Source organism: Tachypleus tridentatus, chromosome 10 (genome assembly GCF_004210375.1).
Source record: "Tachypleus tridentatus isolate NWPU-2018 chromosome 10, ASM421037v1, whole genome shotgun sequence".
In the NCBI taxonomy this organism is placed as follows: Eukaryota; Metazoa; Arthropoda; class Merostomata; order Xiphosura; family Limulidae; genus Tachypleus; species Tachypleus tridentatus.
This window is the reverse complement of record NC_134834.1, coordinates 11,883,842-11,906,297: the sequence shown is the minus strand read 5'-3', so window position 1 is coordinate 11,906,297 and position 22,456 is coordinate 11,883,842. Positions and strand designations below refer to the sequence as shown.

Below are 22,456 nucleotides of genomic sequence, written 5' to 3'. Positions count from 1 at the left end.
TTGAGAATTTGTGTACTTATGTATATTTTGAATGTCTATATTTGTTCTTATTCTAATAAATATAACATAAACAGTATAATAACTTTATTCACAGACGTCTTACTTCCCTTGAATTAAGCAAGTATAACGTTCCGTTTAAAAATTATATATAATTAATGAAATGCATGTTTAATAGGTCTAAACCAGAAAACCTGATTAAGCCGGAAATTTTATCTGGTCCCATGCGTTTCCGCCTTAGACAGATTTTACTGTATTATCATACATTTATTAAACGACGTTAATATATTAAGCCTACATGTATTTTTAACACTGCATATACTATGGCGTGAGTGAAATAAGTCGTCGTCAGAGGGCACGGTTAACTTAATGTAGTTGGAATATTATTGTCATATACTTATTCTAATACTAGAAAATTCCAAGTCACTGTATAACACATACAGTGTTATAAAATACAATAGGCCTGGTACTAATGTATGACAATTATAATTGAATTTTCTTCAGCTTTACCAATTTGTAAAATGTGTTCATACCATAACCACTGTAGTCTGGTTCTTTTCTTCCGTTTTTACTTCGACTACAAATCTACAGTTTTGTTGTATCTTTAAAATAAACACTCTAGTTGCACCAAAGCTCTCGAACAGGTTGTAGTAACATGGTCAGGCGCGCGAAACAAACTCAGAAATTTGAGTCGTTCTGTTTTATATGGGCATGATTCATGTGAGTGAGTCTGCCGTGAAACGTGAGAGTATATGGCAAGCACATTTGACCGATTGAACTGATACAAACTTGTGAAAAGAATTTTTTTATTATTCCATAACGTGCGAAATTTTGGGCTGTGGGTATATTATAAGGGCAACCAGTCCGACAAGAATATTCCCGGAGTTGGTGGTAGGTGGTGTTGATTAGGTGCCTTCTTATTATTCTGTTACTTCAAAACAACGGACAGATATAGCACAAGATAGCCCTCGTGCGGCTTTTCATAATATTCAACAAACAAACAAATGTCTTAAATTAATACAAGTCCGTTTTACTGTGTGGCAGTTGGTTTAAATTACATGTAGACAGGTGTGTTTATGTAGCTGTTTAATACAGCTGCGGCTAATGAATAAAATGTTTTGTATGTGAGAAAAACAGCGCCATCTGTTGGTTATTCTTTCAAATATTGCTAATGTTATCAAAGATGTGTTTTTGTTACTGTTGTTTCATTCTATCTCGACAAATTCGTGGCTGCGGAGGATAGAACTATTTTCAATTTGATTTGTTGTGACTTTAGCACGTTACCTTTATCTATCGCCAGAGAACTGAGTCGCTTATTTTAGTGATGTAAGTAAGTAAACTTACCGCTAACCCAAGGCGGATGAAGACAGAATAGAACAGTGTTAGCAACACACCTACATGTTCTAAAAACACTCTAATAAGCCGAAAACCATATATATTTTGACATGGAACTATTCAAGGTATGAAGCCTTTCAAGATAGAACAGGTAATTTTAGAAACAAATTTAAAAAATTAGAGCCTCGTGAAACAGTTTTAATTATATAATTATTTTTAGTTTGTTTGTGCGTTTTCTTATAGCAAAGCCACATCGGACTATCTGCTGAGCCCACCGAGGGAATCGAACCGCTGATTTTAGCGTTGTAAATCCGTAGATATACCGCTGTACTAGCAGGAGGCAATTATTTTTTAGAGTACAGATCTTTGCATGAGATAATCTGACCTGCTCTTATCTGTGCACCCTAGTGGCACAGCGGTATATCAGCGGACTTCCAACAAACTCTTATGTGCTAACGCTATTACTCTGTTTATTAATGAAACTTATAATTAAAAACTAAATACGTAATAAAACAATATCCGTAATTTCGTTCTAAAATTCTATATCCAAAATATTCCTTGATCTGTAATACTATGATTTATCTTTAACGATATTACAATTGTAATCTTGTTGATACTTACCTTATAAACATCATGTTGTTGTTGTTGTTTTGAATTAAGCACAAAGCTAAACAACGGGCTATCTGTGCTCTGCCCACCACGGGTATCGAACGTTTGTTGTCCGCAGACATTCCGCTGAGCTACTGGGAGGGGGGGGGGGTTAAACATCATGCCCAAGAAATTTGGAAACATTTTTGAAAAATCATACAGGGAAATGTTAAACATAGAAACACACGGTTTGTTGCACGTGCAAAAATAATTTGAGTTTTTTGTTGTTGTTTTTTTACAGTCCATATATATGTTGTATCCACAACAGAACTTTTTACTGTCACCATTACACTCTATGAAACATTACCCAGTCGTACTTGAGTTTCTTTGTCTGATCGCATAATATTTATTCAAATAATCCAAGATTTATCGATCTAACATATAATGCCTGCAAGAAAGCATAGCTTGAATTGTATGTGTGAAAATGATAGAATAAGGAAAACTGAAGCTATGAAAAGTAATACAAACGTTTTGTGGATTCAGGATAGTATTAACTTCGTAAATCGGGTGTTTTAATATTTTACTTTTTTGTTGTTACTTACGATAGGTCTCGTTCCTCAGTTGGTTAGCGGTAAGTTTACGGACTGACAACTAACATTTCGGGTTCGATTCCCGGCAATAAACGAGCACGGACAAGAGTAGCCTTCTTTTAGAACAATGAAGATGACGTCATGTGCACCACTCTTTCTGACTGTGGTAAGTATGTAGGCTTACGACACTAAAAGTCGCTTTTCGATAACTGTGATGGGCAGGAGGACACAGATAGGCAGTTGCTTAGAGAAGGTTTTTTTTGGAATTTCGCACAAAGCTACTCAAGGGCTATCTGTGCTAGCCGTCCCTAATTTAGCAGTGTAAGACTAGAGGGAAGGCAGCTAGTCATCACCACCCACCGCCAACTCTTGGGCTACTCTTTTACCAACGAATGGTGGGATTGACCGTAACATTATAACGCCTCCACGGCTGGGAGGGCGAGCATGTTTTGGCGCGACTCGGGCGCGAACCCGCGACCCTCAGATTACGAAGCGCACGCCTTAACGCGCTAAGCCATGCCAGGCCCTACTTAGAGAAGTGAAAACTGGTGTCGTAAGGGGTTTGATCCATGAATCTGAGTATCGGGGCCAACTATGCATCTACACCTGGTTTTGCGTTCCGTTACCAATACGTCTGCAAACTCACAAGCAAACAACCCGTTTCCACTTTAATGGTTACAAAGGAGAGTATTAGACTTGTAATTCGCATTTATATTATATAGAGTTATGTAAAGATATTAGGATAGTTTGTCTATTGACCAGTTCAACAACTTTTGAGGCCCGGGGATGACCAGGTGGATAAGGCACTCGACTCGTAATCCGAGGGTCGCGGGTTCGAATACCCATCACAAACATGCTCGCACTTTTGGTCGTTATAATGTAATGATCAATCTCATCATTCGTTGGTAAAAGAGTAGCCCAAGAGTTGGCAGTTTTTGGTAATGAGTAACTGCCTTTTCTCTTGTCTAACACTGTTAAATTAGGTACGACTATTGCAGATAGCCCTCGTGAAGCTTTGCGCGAAATTCAAGACAAACCAAACCGAATAATTGGATTTGAACGTCAATCTTATAGCTCTCCTACCCCCCTCTCCCCCATGTTTGGAGAGTGTTCGTTTAGAAAAGGAACGCGTAGCGACATCTTTGGATGGTAATCACTAGGCCTCGTTCGACTCGTGCAAATAAAAATAACATTAATGAAAATTTTAAAATTGATGTTTTTTAGTGCCTAAAATCTTTGTAAAAAGAAGAAAAAACAAGATTTATAATTACTTTCTCGTTGTACCAAGGCTGACAAAATATTGATACTTCATAGATATATTGCCATCGGCATAATTATTAGATATCACTAGGAATAAATTAGTAAGATAATGTATATAAATAACCTAATCAGTATTTCAGATTACTACCTCACAAACATAGGTAATTAAGTTGAAGAAAATCTCTACATGAAATTAAATTTATTCAATTACATGTAAAAGTAAAATAAAAATCACACAGAATTCAGTTTCATCGCATTTGGTTTAAATAGTGAACCCAAGTAAATATATATAAATATATTGTTAGAGTGCAAATAATATTAAAATTACAGAGGGCGTTAAAGAACCACAACAACAGCTATGGAGCCTTAACTACGAAGAATGTTTCCATTGGTGATGACTAATTGCCCAAGTATCTTAATAGTTCAGAATATATTTCAGTTCAAAGTTTGTATGAATGGAGTTACCGAAATACCATTTTGAAATATTTTTTTTGTCTGTTTGAAATGTGCAGTAGTGGTTTGGAGACGTAAATATTATTTCTAAGTAAATTAACGTAACTCTAAGTTGTAACAGTATCTAAAGTGAGTAAAACACTACGTGATACCGAAATTCTGTGTTTTTGTACGTTTGTATCGAACACGTAATGTCCATGACATGTAGACTCCATTGTAAATATAAAACTATTTACTCTAGTTTTGACTTTTAGTTCAAGTGTTACTGATTAGTACATTATTATTATTGAACTTATGTAAATTAATTAATGTTAGTCTGTGTAAATTAATTTGATGGTAATTATATATTTTGTAACTACAGTAATAATTGAGACTAAATCTCTCCATTTGAATCTCTAAATAATACATAAATTGTTTTGTGGTAAATGAACATGTCTCTTTTTAAAGTGCTGTTTAAAATATGAAACTTTCCATGATACTTTGTTGGTAGGTAAGTTCTTGAATTTGTTTTTATGGCAGCTTTTAAGAATCTAGTTAGCATGTTCATTCTTAGGTAACAAGAATGTATAATGAAAGGCATATTGTTAACGGTTCTTATTTTATTCTGTCAATGTGAACAGATTCTGACCTATTTACACCAATATACCTGTCTCAAGTTTGTTTTTGTATGAGTAACTTATAGTGCATTTCAACAAAATTACTACTATAAAAATTACTTAAGCACAGTAATATCTGTTATTTACCAACCTAATTAATCAATAGATTTAAGCATATTTGAGCTTTTATAGTTATTATTTTGTATGAGTAGATAAATTGAAATGTAACTCATAAACTTTGTGAAATTTCAAATGTTGACACTTTAGTTATATGGAACGTTAAGAAACTTTAAATATTATAGTATGCAAGTTAAACCTCTTATCAGGCCTACACTTAATGTTGAATGATTGAACTTCAGACATTGAGGACAGTTCGTGGTGAAAAACTTTATAAACAGATGAGTTTGTTACTTGACCTTAATGTATACAGAGGGTATGTAATTGTTATTTACTGAGATACATTTGAAATTTTGTATACTGCATATAGATTTGTCTATATGTGGTTAGATGGCAAGATACTATCATGGTTTACCCAAGCCCAATAATTAAATCATTCACAGTTTACAATGAATAATTTTGTTTTATTAATCAAGATATTAAGAGCATGGGCTAAAGTTAGAAAGTACAAGAACTTGAAATTTTTGTATGTATAACAATAGAAAACTTGTGAATTAAGTAGTAATTTACAGTAAAACTTAAAGACTGTAATACTGTTAAAGCCCTCTAGAGCAAGGGTCCCCAACCTTTTGGCACTCGCGACCCCTTACCTAAAAGTTTGAAACCCATGTGACCCCCCTACTTAGGGCTTACTATCAGCAGCTTAATTTTTCTTTTATTTTCTGTGAAGGAGAGGGAAAGAAACATCTAAAAAAAATATTTAAAAATTCTGTAATTATTTATTAACAAATTAAATCACATTGGTCCAACCTGAATTCACTAAAAGAACATATATTTCTTAAAATAATATTAACATAGGTTTGAACAGCTATCCAACCCAGCTAGTGAGATGCCTGATGTTGCATTTCAGCAGCAAGCTTTGAAATTCGTGGCCGAGCGTTTGTTAGAGCCAGTTTCATGTCATCTCCAACATCCAATCTGTTCCTATTTTTTTGTTTTTATATTGACAAGAGTGGAAAATCCTGCCTCACACAAGTAAGTAGAAGCAAATGGAACAAGGACACGTAAAGCTATCATGCTGACTTTGGAGTATGACTGATACATAGCGCACCAGAACTGAGTCACGGATTTCACCTTGAAGAGATCACGAGCTGAAGAGTCGTTCCTTAGATCCAGAAATTCATCTTGGATATCATCTGGGATGCTGGATACATCAAGTTCAGTACAAAATGGGTTCCTTACCAGGGCCTCCTGTTCCTGTGATAGCTCAGGAAAGTAACGCTCGACTTCCTTTTCTAGAGACTGAAGATGTTCGATAATCTCATCCTTGAGGAACTGATCCAGTTGGATCTGAGACTCACCCGTCACTCCACAAAGTTTTTCAAACATAGCGATGTTTCCAAGATTGATTTTCCGACACCAGTTCTGCAGTTTGGAAACAAAGGCCCGAAGACTATCTTGAAAAAGGAGAACATGTGTTTCCCTTCCTTGAAACTTCAAATTGAGCTTGTTCAGCTGGTCCAAAATGTCGGCTAGGTGCATAACCCTTTTATTCCATGCTTCATCTTTGAAGTGAGCTAAAAGATCTTTCCTTTCTTGAGTCTCCAGGAATAGCTTTATTTCATCTTTCATTTCAAAGACACGATTAATAACGTTTCCTTTCGACAACCAATGTACTGCTGTGTAGAAGAGAAGGACTTCGTGGTCAACATTCATGTCTTTGCATAGTTCTTTGAATAGGCAAGTGTTGAGTCTTCACATAATTTACAATTTTGATTACAGATTTAAGCACTTCCTGCAGAGAGGCAGGGAGAGTCTTACTGGCGAGAGCATATTGGTGAATCATGCAGTGCTTGAGGTGCTAGCTTCTTCACTCTCGACTGGAATCCTGATTTCGGTCCCAGCATAGCCGGTTCCCCATCCGTACAAACCCCACACACGTTTTCCCATTGAAGATCTTCGTCTTGAAAAAAAGTTGAAACTTTTTCCATGACATCATCAGCTTTTGTTGTGGTTTCAAGTGCACTGCAGAATAAGAATTCGTCTTTGATGTCACCTGACTTAATGTATCTCACGAAGACAAGCAACTGAGAACATGAACTTACAGCTAAACAGACACACAAGCATACGTACATGCGCGTGCACTCACATACTCGCTACTCACTAGTACACACATATATAGAGTTGCAGACACATACACATTCACACAGGCACATTCACTCACAGGCACGCGTACATACACCCATAATATCACCTAATGACATTGAACTAACGTAGCACACGTTTTGCTTTGCACCAAAACAAAAAAAATGTAAGAGCATGAAAATGTAATTGATGAAATAAAATTAATGTTATCCCAAGCTACTTCTAACAAGGCTACGCGACTCCCCTGCCAAGGCTTTGCGACCCCCCTGCCAAAGCTTTGCGACCCCTTGGGGGGTCGCGACCCACCGGTTGGGAACCCCTGCTCTAGAGGTCATTGCATTGTGTGTTTTGTAACTGCTTCCATTAGGCCTAGATTATGGTTTGTAATAAATCCTTAAAATATTTATAAACATTATTGTGTGTATAACATGTCTTATAAATAAGATGGAAACAAGATGGTCAATTCTGAGCTTGTTAACAAAAAGGAAGTTCAAAACTCATAAGATCACGTAACATTTCCCTGAGGGTTTTCAAGGAATCATAAGATCACGTAACATTTCCCTGAGGGTTTTCAAGGAATAATAAGATCACGTAACATTTCCCTGAGGGTTTTCAAGGAATAATAAGATCACGTAACATTTCCCTGAGGGTTTTCAAGGAATAATAAGATCACGTAACATTTCCCTGAGGGTTTTCAAGGAATCATAAGATCACGTAATATTTTCCTGAGGGTTTTCAAGGAAGTTAATGATTGGATATGCGAGTCACTTGCTAACATATTTTGTAAGCCCCTTTCAAAGGAGGTTATAAGGATTATTCAGGTAATTGTAGGCTTATTACTCCTATGTAGTGATGGGAAAAGGTTTTGAAGTCTGATAAGAGATACTTTGCCAAGTCATTTTGGAAAGTTCAACACTTTGTTGGATAGTCAAAATGGTGTCACTGGAGGAAAAATCTTTGGTTACTAATCTTTTGGAGAGGTTGTTACTAATGAAGATAAGGGTAAGTGTGTGTGTATTTGGAGTATCTGGATTGTCAGAAAGCATTCGACAAAATGCCACTTAAAAGGCTTGTTATAAAGAGTTTCTCTGTAAGAGTTGGGGATAAGTTGACTCCTTGGATAGAAAACAAGCTGAATGGAAACTGGATTAAAATCATAAATGGATTTTCTGAGAGCTCAGTGATTTATGTCAGTTACATAGATGGAGGAATGGTCAGTAAGTTACTTAAATTTGCTAGTGATATTAAAGTCCTGGGTGTTGCTGGCTGTAAAGAGGAAGTTACTGATTTACAAAAGGAGTTAGATCATTTAGTGAGTTGGACAAACAAATGAAATGTGGTTTTTAATTATAATAAATACAAGGTAGTATGTGTGAAATACTGCAATATGAATCATTGGCATAATTTTGATGGGAATAACCGTAACAGTGTTATGGAAGAACATGATACTGATGTAGTAGTTTATCAGACTTTTAAACCACCTCAGTAATATGCTGTTGATAATAGTACAGGAAATATGATTTCATATTGTAACTAGACATATACTGAGAATAAAGTTTGAAGATGTTATAATTTAATTATATGGGTCACTTCTTAGGCCTAATTAGGCCTTTAGTGTTTTGTCTCCTTACCATAGAGAGAGCATTGAATTGTTGGACAAGATTCAGAGGAAGACTACTTGGAAGGTACCTGAGATAGAGGGGGGGTGTCATGAGAAGACAGGTTAATATCTCTTAAAGTTGTTTTCTCTTGAAAAAGAAGAGATAAAAGAGGGTTTGATTGAAGTGTTTAAGGGAACTGACTCATTATTTTTTACCTAGGACTAGGGTATGATAGGGGTCCTTTTCAGTTAAAATAGTTTTATATTTCTAACAGGGTAATTGGCCCTCAAAATGAAATGCCTCTAAATGTAGTGGATACAAGAAATGTAAGAGAGAGCTTGATAAATATTTAAATGAAAGTTTTGGCTTTCAGTTTTTAGTTTGGTTGTTTTCGTAAGTTTAGTTTGGTAGATGGGACAGCACAGGTGGATCAACAGGACCTTTGCTGTCCATAAATTTTATGTTAAAACCTTTTTTTTCTTTTTTTTTTATAACAACTTAAGTATATTTTAGTAACTTTAGGTTAGTAACTTATAATTTTTATTGTTTGAAACATTTGCAATTCTGACAAATAAACTTATAAATGTAATATGTACATGGGTGTTCTTTAGATTCTGATTTTTCTGGAGCTAGGAGAACTGAATTGAGTGTAATATATCCATTAAGCTGCTGTATAAACGAACCAGTGATCATGTCCAGATGTGAAGATTTATAAGAGAAACAATTGTTGATGTGCTTGTCTCACTTGGCAGTCAGAAATTAACAAGTGTGAAGTCAGTTAGAAATACAAGAGTTGTTGAGAATCGGGAAATAATTCTCTTTGGAGGAAGATATCTCAGGAAATAATTCTCTTTGGAGGAAGATATCTTGTTTGCCGTTTATCGACCAATGGAATTTCCCTTCACTGTACACTCTTTATTTCCAGTTTTAATATCCAAAGTAAACTGTCATCTTCAAGTGGAACCTGTAACCTCAGTTACACCAGACCATAATGACAATATTCAAGAAACATTCAGTAAACGTAAAGAGGAGAGCAGTTCTCACAACAAACTTTCAAACGGAAGGTTAGCATTTGAAGTTTTCTTGTCTTGAAAGATTGGTTTAAAATACTAAAATAAATCTTTATTAGGATAGTGGTTGTCACTTATGTTTTCTTTTTTTTCACAGATTGTTGTTTGATCCATTTTACCTTATCTCAGTTTTAATTGGAGATACCCGATGAATATTCTAACCACCTGAACTGAGATATGTTTTTGTAAACATTTTCTGTATACTATTTCAACTGCTCGGTTTTATTTTATTAACTGAGGAAGTGTAAAACTGTGTTCTTGAAATTTTGTTTTCTTTGACACAGCTTGTTTTACTGCTTTATATCTGGCTATAATTTTCAGCTATAAGTAGTGGCTCCAATTTGGATATTCATTTTTTTTTCATTTCTTAAAATAACAAACATTATTGAAACATTTGAGTTTTTACCCTATTTTTATTTTCCAAACATTTTTCAATCTGTTTTTTCTCCAACTTTGGCTTAGCCTCCACTAGTGCTTGGTTTATGGTCTTCATTTTCCGTTATTGCCAGATGTAGCATACACACACATGTATACAGTTCTCTTTTTTTTTTATTAATCTTTGGCTATTATTAGGTTTTGACTCAGGTTTTGGTTTGTTTTAAACTCAAATTTCTGCATATATATATATTTATTTTACAGTTTTGTTCCAATACTAAAAAAATACATTACTTGAACATAATTTTAAAAAAAATTTATATTCAAGAAGTATGAAACCTAAAAATGTTTTTTATTTTCCTTGTCTGGTTCTACTGTATTTTTGGTTCAGTTTTCAGTCCTTTAGAAACCTTTTATGTGTTGTTTTTGTATTTTGTGTTTTTCTGAGTTGATATATCAAGTTTTCTTGATTTAGGGTAGGTTAGGGACTCAGAAACATTTTATCTGTTTTTGTATGGCTTTGTTTCTCTGTTTTTAATGTTCTTATTCTATCTGTGACCATTTTATAACTAACATCGTTTTTTTTGCAGAGGTCATATGTTATTTTATGGAGTTGTATAAAGTTTGTCGTTGGAGAGTTAACTTTATTTCTTTTTGGTTTGTTTTTCTGTTGGATACGTTAATCTGCCACTAATATGTTTTTTGTTTGACATAACTTCAGTTTGATTACTTTGGATGCCTTAAAGTTATTTTGTGCATATTTTGGTTGGCTTTTCCATAGCTCTAAAGGTTTCTCTGTGGCTTCTATTCTTCACAAAAACGGCTCTTTTCTCACAACTTGTATTAATAGTAGTTCGATATGCTTCCTTGATCGAAAAATTTATGATCTTTGTGAACAGAGAAAGAAAACCTCACCAGTATTTTAGTTATATTTATGAAAATTTGAATGTTCAGTATGTTATAAATAGAAATGATTGTGCAGTCATTAAGTTAATGTTGGTATTTAAATAACTTTAATACAATTTATTTTAAAGGACGTAAGTTTGTTTTCATGTAATTGTAAGGGACCTTAAGGTCTGACTTGACAGCAACTATATTACTGAATCATGATACATTACGGGGTATATATACATGTAACAGTTATTCAAATATGTCTTTTCAGATCAGATATTCAGAGACTCAAGCACGTAATTGATGCCTTAGGTGAAGCTTCTGCAGTGGTACGTTATTTTTGTTACTAATGAAAGAAGGAAAACCTCAGAAAAATTGACACACGTCTGTTTTTTTTTTATTATTTCACTGTCAACTAAGAAAAACAATCCTCCCTTCAACATTTTGTATAATGTTTTTAAAGCTGGTTTTATGTACGAACATTGTATATATATGTGATTTTTTTTTTGCTTGTGAATAGTACTGTGTATATTTAAAACAAATATTAGGAACTTATGATGGTTTGTGGTTCCCTGGGGTGTAACATATCGCTACATTCCTTTCTGTAGGCACAGGGATTACAAAGTGCAATCACAAATGCTTCAAAACTTCAAAATTCAAATCACTGGATGTACGTAATGAAAAATTCAGAAACCAACAAGTGAGTACTGGTATTCTTGTAGAAAATTCCAGAAATTAATCAAAGCCTTTATAATAACTAGATAAAAAAAGTGACCATCAAGGTGTCAGCTGTTTAGGGTACTTTACTGATAGATCGTCTGAGATTATTACTCACTATTCATGAGCCATTTCTTACTACTTTTCTTTAATTTTCTGCTTTGTTGAGGGTGATTATTGTTTGTTAAAAGGTGATTTGGGGCTTAAAGGCTATTAATTGTAATTTGAGAATCATCTTTTGGTGTTCAGGGTTAATTTTTTGGTGTTGAAAGGTCATGTGTTTGCTCTCCAGTGACCATTTTTGGTCATTCAAGGGTAATTTCTTTCTAGAATAGACATGGCTGGACTAAAGTTTAATTTGGCCCTAAACCCAGGTAATATGTGTAAATAATAATAACTCACTGTGGCCTCTATTCTGCTTGTTTTATAAATCACATTTCTTTTCCTTGGGTAGCTGGCAGGGCTTTAGCCTTGAATCTATGTTAATCCAGTATTGGTAATTATTTTATTATTCAAGGGCCATTTTGTTGTAATGGTTTCTAAAACCATGAAAATATTTGTTATTCAACTGATTTTTGTATGTATTCACTGGCTTTCTAGTAGTTGTGGTGCTATCATTGGTTTCCTGAAGATTGGAAGAAAGAAACTTTTCATTATTGATGAGCACGGAGACATTCAGGAGCTATGGCCGCTCTGTGTTCTAGATTTCTACATCCACGATTCGTGTCAGAGGCAAGGCTATGGTCTTCAGGTTTTTAAAACAATGCTAAAAGTGAGTACAATACTTCTCTTGATAACCCGCAGTTGTTACCACATGTAAACCAATAACTCAGAACCCAACTGAACACATGGAAAGTTCAAATGTAATTCTTGTTTTTTATTAACTATGTTGTTACACATCAAATTTCTTTATATGCCACTACTTTTCTTACACATGGAAGACATGAAAACATTGTGGTGTTTTAACAGAACTTAGAAAAATAGGTACAAGTATGTTATCTTTTATGAGGTTTACATTTTTAGGCTCTATTTTGTTATTTCAGAAATCCTTTAAAAAATTGATTTTCTGTTTTGTCCTAATTGCTGCTTAATTAGTTGGAAAAATATCTTTATAAAGTTTCTTCTGTTATTTTCAGTACATTAATAGTTGTATTTTGAAAGTAATTATTGTTACAATTTCAGTGACAATTCTTCATGAGGTGCTGCTACACATTCTTGTTAAGAATTGTACTTCTGTTTGAATTAATGTAGTAGTGGTAACAGAGGTCTTCACTATGGTTACAGGTAGTAACACATAATTATTTTAAAAGTATATATTGCTTCTTCAAAACCAGTATTTATGTACTTATGATCTACTATTTTGTATTATAAGTGCCTGATCTGATACAATACAACTTCTATTTTTGTTTTACATGTTTCTCAAAGCCATACTTGTTTCTTATGTTCAAGTTACCTACACGTGTGTTAAAAGTAGAACTGAAATGTTCCTGGTAGTAACTCTTAAATGTGTTATTACTTACAGATTGAAGAAGATTCTGGTAGTAACTCCTAAATGTGTTATTAGTTACAGATTGAAGAAGTTTCTGGTAGTAACTCTAAAGAAGTTTCTGGTATGAAGAAGTTTCTGGTTAACTCATGTTGTTGGTTACAGATTGAAGAAGTTTCTGGTAGTAACTCATGTTGTTGGTTACAGATTGAAGAAGTTTCTGGTAGTAACTCATGTTGTTGGTTACAGATTGAAGAAGTTTCTGGTAGTAACTCATGTTGTTGGTTACAGATTGAAGAAGTTTCTGGTAGTAACTCATGTTGTTGGTTACAGATTGAAGAAGTTTCTGGTAGTAACTCATGTTGTTGGTTACAGATTGAAGAAGTTTCTGGTAGTAACTCATGTTGTTGGTTACAGATTGAAGAAGTTTCTGGTAGTAACTCATGTTGTTGGTTACAGATGAAGAAGTTTCTGGTAGTAACTCATGTTGTTGGTTACAGATTGAAGAAGTTTCTGGTAGTAACTCATGTTGTTGGTTACAGATTGAAGAAGTTTCTGGTAGTAACTCATGTTGTTGGTTACAGATTGAAGAAGTTTCTGGTAGTAACTCATGTTGTTGGTTACAGATTGAAGAAGTTTCTGGTAGTAACTCATGTTGTTGGTTACAGATTGAAGAAGTTTCTGGTAGTAACTCATGTTGTTGGTTACAGATTGAAGAAGTTTCTGGTAGTAACTCATGTTGTTGGTTACAGATTGAAGAAGTTTCTGGTAGTAACTCATGTTGTTGGTTACAGAGTGAAGAAGTTTCTGGTAGTAACTCATGTTGTTGGTTACAGATTGAAGAAGTTTCTGGTAGTAACTCATGTTGTTGGTTACAGATTGAAGAAGTTTCTGGTAGTAACTCATGTTGTTGGTTACAGATTGAAGAAGTTTCTGGTAGTAACTCATGTTGTTGGATTACAGAAGTTTCTGGTAGTAACTCATGTTGTTGGTTACAGATTGAAGAAGTTTCTGGTAGTAACTCATGTTGTTGGTTACAGATTGAAGAAGTTTCTGGTAGTAACTCATGTTGTTGGTTACAGATTGAAGAAGTTTCTGGTAGTAACTCATGTTGTTGGTTACAGATTGAAGAAGTTTCTGGTAGTAACTCATGTTGTTGGTTACAGATTGAAGAAGTTTCTGGTAGTAACTCATGTTGTTGGTTACAGATTGAAGAAGTTTCTGGTAGTAACTCATGTTGTTGGTTACAGATTGAAGAAGTTTCTGGTAGTAACTCATGTTGTTGGTTACAGATTGAAGAAGTTTCTGGTAGTAACTCATGTTGTTGGTTACAGAGTGAAGAAGTTTCTGGTAGTAACTCATGTTGTTGGTTACAGATTGAAGAAGTTTCTGGTAGTAACTCATGTTGTTGGTTACAGATTGAAGAAGTTTCTGGTAGTAACTCATGTTGTTGGTTACAGATTGAAGAAGTTTCTGGTAGTAACTCATGTTGTTGGTTACAGATTGAAGAAGTTTCTGGTAGTAACTCATGTTGTTGGTTACAGATTGAAGAAGTTTCTGGTAGTAACTCATGTTGTTGGTTACACATTGAAGAAGTTTCTGGTAGTAACTCATGTTGTTGGTTACAGAGTGAAGAAGTTTCTGGTAGTAACTCATGTTGTTGGTTACAGATTGAAGAAGTTTCTGGTAGTAACTCATGTTGTTGGTTACAGAGTGAAGAAGTTTCTGGTAGTAACTCATGTTGTTGGTTACAGATTGAAGAAGTTTCTGGTAAGTTGTTGGTTACAGATTGAAGAAGTTTCTGGTAGTAACTCATGTTGTTGGTTACAGATTGAAGAAGTTTCTGGTAGTAACTCATGTTGTTGGTTACAGATTGAAGAAGTTTCTGGTAGTAACTCATGTTGTTGGTTACAGATTGAAGAAGTTTCTGGTAGTAACTCATGTTGTTGGTTACAGATTGAAGAAGTTTCTGGTAGTAACTCATGTTGTTGGTTACAGAGTGAAGAAGTTTCTGGTAGTAACTCAGATGAAGAAGTTTCTGGTAGTAACTCATGTTGTTTACAGATTGAAGAAGTTTCTGGTAGTAACTCATGTTGTTGGTTACAGATTGAAGAAGTTTCTGGTAGTAACTCATGTTGTTGGTTACAGATTGAAGAAGTTTCTGGTAGTAACTCATGTTGTTGGTTACAGATTGAAGAAGTTTCTGGTAGTAACTCATGTTGTTGGTTACAGATTGAAGAAGTTTCTGGTAGTAACTCATGTTGTTGGTTACAGATTGAAGAAGTTTCTGGTAGTAACTCATGTTGTTGGTTACAGATTGAAGAAGTTTCTGGTAGTAACTCATGTTGTTGGTTACAGACTGGTAGTAACTCATGTTGCTGGTTACAGATTGAAGAAGTTTCTGGTAGTAACTCATGTTGTTGGTTACAGATTGAAGAAGTTTCTGGTAGTAACTCATGTTGTTGGTTACAGATTGAAGAAGTTTCTGGTAGTTGTTGGTTAAGATTGAAGAAGTTTCTGGTAGTAACTCATGTTGTTGGTTACAGATTGAAGAAGTTTCTGGTAGTAACTCATGTTGTTGGTTACAGATTGAAGAAGTTTCTGGTAGTAACTCATGTTGCTGGTTACAGATTGAAGAAGTTTCTGGTAGTAACTCATGTTGTTGGTTACAGATTGAAGAAGTTTCTGGTAGTAACTCATGTTGTTGGTTACAGATTGAAGAAGTTTCTGGTAGTAACTCATGTTGTTGGTTACAGATTGAAGAAGTTTCTGGTAGTAACTCATGTTGTTGGTTACAGATTGAAGAAGTTTCTGGTAGTAACTCATGTTGTTGGTTACAGATTGAAGAAGTTTCTGGTAGTAACTCATGTTGTTGGTTACAGATTGAAGAAGTTTCTGGTAGTAACTCATGTTGTTGGTTACAGATTGAAGAAGTTTCTGGTAGTAACTCATGTTGTTGGTTACAGATTGAAGAAGTTTCTGGTAGTAACTCATGTTGTTGGTTACAGATTGAAGAAGTTTCTGGTAGTAACTCATGTTGTTGGTTACAGATTGAAGAAGTTTCTGGTAGTAACTCATGTTGCTGGTTACAGATTGAAGAAGTTTCTAGTAGTAACTCATGTTGTTGGTTACAGATTGAAGAAGTTTCTGGTAGTAACTCATGTTGCTGGTTACAGATTGAAGAAGTTTCTGGTAGTAACTCATGTTGCTGGTTACAGATTGAAGAAGTTTCTGGTAGTAACTCATGTTGTTGGTTACAGATTGAAGAAGTTTCTGGTAGTAACTCATGTTGTTGGTTACAGATTGAAGAAGTTTCTGGTAGTAACTCATGTTGTTGGTTACAGATTGAAGAAGTTTCTGGTAGTAACTCATGTTGTTGGTTACAGATTGAAGAAGTTTCTGGTAGTAACTCATGTTGTTGGTTACAGATTGAAGAAGTTTCTGGTAGTAACTCATGTTGTTGGTTACAGATTGAAGAAGTTTCTGGTAGTAACTCATGTTGTTGGTTACAGATTGAAGAAGTTTCTGGTAGTAACTCATGTTGTTGGTTACAGATTGAAGAAGTTTCTGGTAGTAACTCATGTTGTTGGTTACAGATTGAAGAAGTTTCTGGTAGTAACTCATGTTGTTGGTTACAGATTGAAGAAGTTTCTGGTAGTAACTCATGTTGTTGGTTACAGATTGAAGAAGTTTCTGGTAGTAACTCATGTTGTTGGTTACAGTAACTCATGTTGTTGGTTACAGAAAGAAGTTTCTGGTAGTAACTCATGTTGTTGGTTACAGATTGAAGAAGTTTCTGGTAGTAACTCATGTTGTTGGTTACAGATTGAAGAAGTTTCTGGTAGTAACTCATGTTGTTGGTTACAGATTGAAGAAGTTTCTGGTAGTAACTCATGTTGTTGGTTACATTGAAGAAGTTGGTAGTAACTCATGTTGTTGGTTACAGATTGAAGAAGTTTCTGGTAGTAACTCATGTTGTTGGTTACAGATTGAAGAAGTTTCTGGTAGTAACTCATGTTGTTGGTTACAGATTGAAGAAGTTTCTGGTAGTAACTCATGTTGTTGGTTACAGACAGATTGAAGAAGTTTCTGGTAGTAACTCATGTTGTTGGTTACAGATTGAAGAAGTTTCTGGTAGTAACTCATGTTGTTGGTTACTCAGATTGAAGAAGTTTCTGGTAGTAACTCATGTTGTTGGTTACAGATTGAAGAAGTTTCTGGTAGTAACTCATGTTGTTGGTTACAGATTGAAGAAGTTTCTGGTAGTAACTCATGTTGTTGGTTACAGATTGAAGAAGTTTCTGGTAGTTGTTGGTTACACTGGTAGTAACTCATGTTGTTGGTTACAGATTGAAGAAGTTTCTGGTAGTAACTCATGTTGTTGGTTACAGGTTGAAGAAGTTTCTGGTAGTAACTCATGTTGTTGGTTACAGATTGAAGAAGTTTCTGGTAGTAACTCATGTTGTTGGTTACAGATTGAAGAAGTTTCTGGTAGTAACTCATGTTGTTGGTTACAGAGTGAAGAAGTTTCTGGTAGTAACTCATGTTGTTGGTTACAGATTGAAGAAGTTTCTGGTAGTAACTCATGTTGTTGGTTACAGATTGAAGAAGTTTCTGGTAGTAACTCATGTTGTTGGTTACAGATTGAAGAGTAACTCATGTTGTCAGATTGGTAGTAACTCATGTTGTTGGTTACAGATTGAAGAAGTTTCTGGTAGTAACTCATGTTGTTGGTTACAGATTGAAGAAGTTTCTGGTAGTAACTCATGTTGTTGGTTACAGATTGAAGAAGTTTCTGGTAGTAACTCATGTTGTTGGTTACAGATTGAAGAAGTTTCTGGTAGTAACTCATGTTGTTGGTTACAGATTGAAGAAGTTTCTGGTAGTAACTCATGTTGTTGGTTACAGATTGAAGAAGTTTCTGGTAGTAACTCATGTTGTTGGTTACAGAGTGAAGAAGTTTCTGTAGTAACTCATGTTGTTGGTTAAGCAGATTGAAGAAGTTTCTGGTAGTAACTCATGTTGTTGGTTACAGATTGAAGAAGTTTCTGGTAGTAACTCATGTTGTTGGTTACATTGAAGAAGTTTCTGGTAGTAACTCATGTTGTTGGTTACAGATTGAAGAAGTTTCTGGTAGTAACTCATGTTGTTGGTTACAGATTGAAGAAGTTTCTGGTAGTAACTCATGTTGTTGGTTACAGATTGAAGAAGTTTCTGGTAGTAACTCATGTTGTTGGTTACAGATTGAAGAAGTTTCTGGTAGTAACTCATGTTGCTGTTACAGATTGAAGAAGTTTCTGGTAGTAACTTGACAGAAGAAGTTTCTGGTAGTAACTCATGTTGCTGGTTACAGATTGAAGAAGTTTCTGGTAGTAACTCATGTTGTTGGTTACAGATTGAAGAAGTTTCTGGTAGTAACTCATGTTGTTGGTTACAGATTGAAGAAGTTTCTGGTAGTAACTCATGTTGTTGGTTACAGATTGAAGAAGTTTCTGGTAGTAACTCATGTTGTTGGTTACAGATTGAAGAAGTTTCTGGTAGTAACTCATGTTGTTGGTTACAGATTGAAGAAGTTTCTGGTAGTAACTCATGTTGTTGGTTACAGATTGAAGAAGTTTCTGGTAGTAACTCATGTTGTTGGTTACAGATTGAAGAAGTTTCTGGTAGTAACTCATGTTGTTGGTTACAGATTGAAGAAGTTTCTGGTAGTAACTCATGTTGTTGGTTACAGATTGAAGAAGTTTCTGGTAGTAACTCATGTTGTTGGTTACAGATTGAAGAAGTTTCTGGTAGTAACTCATGTTGTTGGTTACAGATTGAAGAAGTTTCTGGTAGTAACTCATGTTGTTGGTTACAGATTGAAGAAGTTTCTGGTAGTAACTCATGTTGTTGGTTACAGATTGTTGAAGTTTCTGGTAGTAACAGATGTTGACAGATTGAAGAAGTTTCTGGTAGTAACTCATGTTGTTGGTTACAGATTGAAGAAGTTTCTGGTAGTAACTCATGTTGTTGGTTACAGATTGAAGAAGTTTCTGGTAGTAACTCATGTTGTTGGTTACAGATTGAAGAAGTTTCTGGTAGTAACTCATGTTGTTGGTTACAGATTGAAGAAGTTTCTGGTAGTAACTCATGTTGTTGGTTACAGATTGAAGAAGTTTCTGGTAGTAACTCATGTTGTTGGTTACAGATTGAAGAAGTTTCTGGTAGTAACTCATGTTGTTGGTTACAGATTGAAGAAGTTTCTGGTAGTAACTCATGTTGTTGGTTACAGATTGAAGAAGTTTCTGGTAGTAACTCATGTTGTTGGTTACAGATTGAAGAAGTTTCTGGTAGTAACTCATGTTGTTGGTTACAGAGTGAAGAAGTTTCTGGTAGTAACTCATGTTGTTGGTTACAGATTGAAGAAGTTTCTGGTAGTAACTCATGTTGTTGGTTACAGATTGAAGAAGTTTCTGGTAGTAACTCATGTTGTTGGTTACAGATTGAAGAAGTTTCTGGTAGTAACTCATGTTGTTGGTTACAGATTGAAGAAGTTTCTGGTAGTAACTCATGTTGTTGGTTACAGATTGAAGAAGTTTCTGGTAGTAACTCATGTTGTTGGTTACAGATTGAAGAAGTTTCTAGTAGTAACTCATGTTGTTGGTTACAGATTGAAGAAGTTTCTGGTAGTAACTCATGTTGTTGGTTACAGATTGAAGAAGTTTCTGGTAGTAACTCATGTTGTTGGTTACAGATTGAAGAAGTTTCTGGTAGTAACTCATGTTGTTGGTTACAGATTGAAGAAGTTTCTGGTAGTAACTCATGTTGTTGGTTACAGATTGAAGAAGTTTCTGGTAGTAACTCATGTTGTTGGTTACAGATTGAAGAAGTTTCTGGTAGTAACTCATGTTGTTGGTTACAGATTGAAGAAGTTTCTGGTAGTAACTCATGTTGTTGGTTACAGAGTGAAGAAGTTTCTGGTAGTAACTCATGTTGTTGGTTACAGATTGAAGAAGTTTCTGGTAGTAACTCATGTTGTTGGTTACAGAGTGAAGAAGTTTCTGGTAGTAACTCATGTTGTTGGTTACAGATTGAAGAAGTTTCTGGTAGTAACTCATGTTGTTGGTTACAGATTGAAGAAGTTTCTGGTAGTAACTCATGTTGTTGGTTACAGATTGAAGAAGTTTCTGGTAGTAACTCATGTTGTTGGTTACAGAGTGAAGAAGTTTCTGGTAGTAACTCATGTTGTTGGTTACAGAGTGAAGAAGTTTCTGGTAGTAACTCATGTTGTTGGTTACAGAGTGAAGAAGTTTCTGGTAGTAACTCATGTTGTTGGTTACAGATTGAAGAAGTTTCTAGTAGTAACTCATGTTATTGGTTACAGAGTGAAGAAGTTTCTGGTAGTAACTCATGTTGTTGGTTACAGATTGAAGAAGTTTCTGGTAGTAACTCATGTTGTTGGTTACAGATTGAAGAAGTTTCTGGTAGTAACTCATGTTGCTGGTTACAGATTGAAGAAGTTTCTGGTAGTAACTCATGTTGTTGGTTACAGATTGAAGAAGTTTCTAGTAGTAACTCATGTTGTTGGTTACAGAGTGAAGAAGTTTCTGGTAGTAACTCATGTCGTTGGTTACAGATTGAAGAAGTTTCTGGTAGTAACTCATGTTGTTGGTTACAGAGAAGAAGTTTCTGGTAGTAACTCATGTTGTTGGTTACAGATTGAAGAAGTTTCTGGTAGTAACTCATGTTGTTGGTTACAGATTGAAGAAGTTTCTGGTAGTAACTCATGTTGTTGGTTACAGAGTGAAGAAGTTTCTGGTAGTAACTCATGTTGTTGGTTACAGATTGAAGAAGTTTCTGGTAGTAACTCATGTTGTTGGTTACAGATTGAAGAAGTTTCTGGTAGTAACTCATGTTGCTGGTTACAGAGTGAAGAAGTTTCTGGTAGTAACTCATGTTGTTGGTTACAGATTGAAGAAGTTTCTGGTAGTAACTCATGTTGCTGGTTACAGAGTGAAGAAGTTTCTGGTAGTAACTCATGTTGTTGGTTACAGATTGAAGAAGTTTCTAGTAGTAACTCATGTTGTTGGTTACAGATTGAAGAAGTTTCTGGTAGTAACTCATGTTGCTGGTTACAGATTGAAGAAGTTTCTGGTAGTAACTCATGTTGTTGGTTACAGATTGAAGAAGTTTCTGGTAGTAACTCATGTTGCTGGTTACAGATTGAAGAAGTTTCTGGTAGTAACTCATGTTGTTGGTTACAGATTGAAGAAGTTTCTAGTAGTAACTCATGTTGTTGGTTACAGATTGAAGAAGTTTCTGGTAGTAACTCATGTTGTTGGTTACAGATTGAAGAAGTTTCTGGTAGTAACTCATGTTGTTGGTTACAGATTGAAGAAGTTTCTGGTAGTAACTCATGTTGTTGGTTACAGATTGAAGAAGTTTCTCCAGAAGAGCTTGCTATTGATCGACCAGTCCCACAAATTTTTTAACATTCTTGAAGAAACATTTTGGACTTGAATACACCATTCCTCAAACAAACAATTTTGTTGTGTTTGTAGGATTTTTCAAAGACAAACATGGTAAGTTACTGGTTTAAGGAATGTGCATGTAGTTACAAACCTTCATGTTTAAATAATAACATGACAAAATTCGATCATTTTGTTGCATGTGCGGTAACAAGAGTACTTCTGTGTCTACAGACTAATTTGACTAGATTGAAGTTTGTTTTTTTAGACTGTGGAAGTGGTGTATCTGTAGAACATCTTAACACCCAAACCTTATACATTTCTGTAACTACTGGTAGATAGGAAAACACCAGTTAACTTTTATATCTGACTTGGTGAGAATGCAGACTGAATTAGCAAGAGTTAGAAGAATGTGTTCAGGGAACCTAAGTGGTGGGAAGGGACGTGTTCAGGGAACCTAAGTGGTGGGAAGAGACGTGTTCAGGGAACCTAAGTGGTGGGAAGGGACGTGTTCAGGGAACCTAAGTGGTGGGGAGGGACGGTTCAGGAACCCAAGTGGTGGGGAGGGACGTGTTCAGGGAACCCAAGTGGTGGGAAGGGACGGTTCAGGAACCCAAGTGGTGGGAAGGGACGTGTTCAGGAACCTAAGTGGTGGGAAGGGACGTGTTCAGGGAACCTAAGTGGTGGGAAGGGACGTGTTCAGGGAACCTAAGTGGTGGGAAGGGACGCGGTTCAGGAACCCAAGTGGTGGGAAGGGACGGTTCAGGAACCCAAGTGGTGGGAAGGGA

The 22,456-nt window shown here is 35.3% G+C and overlaps 1 protein-coding gene across 1 annotated transcript; it reads left to right on the top strand.

The window, feature by feature from the left end:
* The first annotated feature begins 4,129 nt into the window (after positions 1-4,129).
* LOC143227959 (alpha-tubulin N-acetyltransferase 1-like) lies at positions 4,130-21,692 on the top strand. The gene is made up of 6 exons (XM_076459309.1): positions 4,130-4,352; positions 9,294-9,746; positions 11,290-11,347; positions 11,627-11,718; positions 12,336-12,507; positions 21,633-21,692. Exons 2-6 carry the CDS (start codon positions 9,571-9,573, stop codon positions 21,690-21,692), a joined length of 558 nt encoding a protein of 185 aa, XP_076315424.1. The 5' UTR covers positions 4,130-4,352; positions 9,294-9,570.
* Positions 21,693-22,456: the final 764 nt, after the last annotated feature.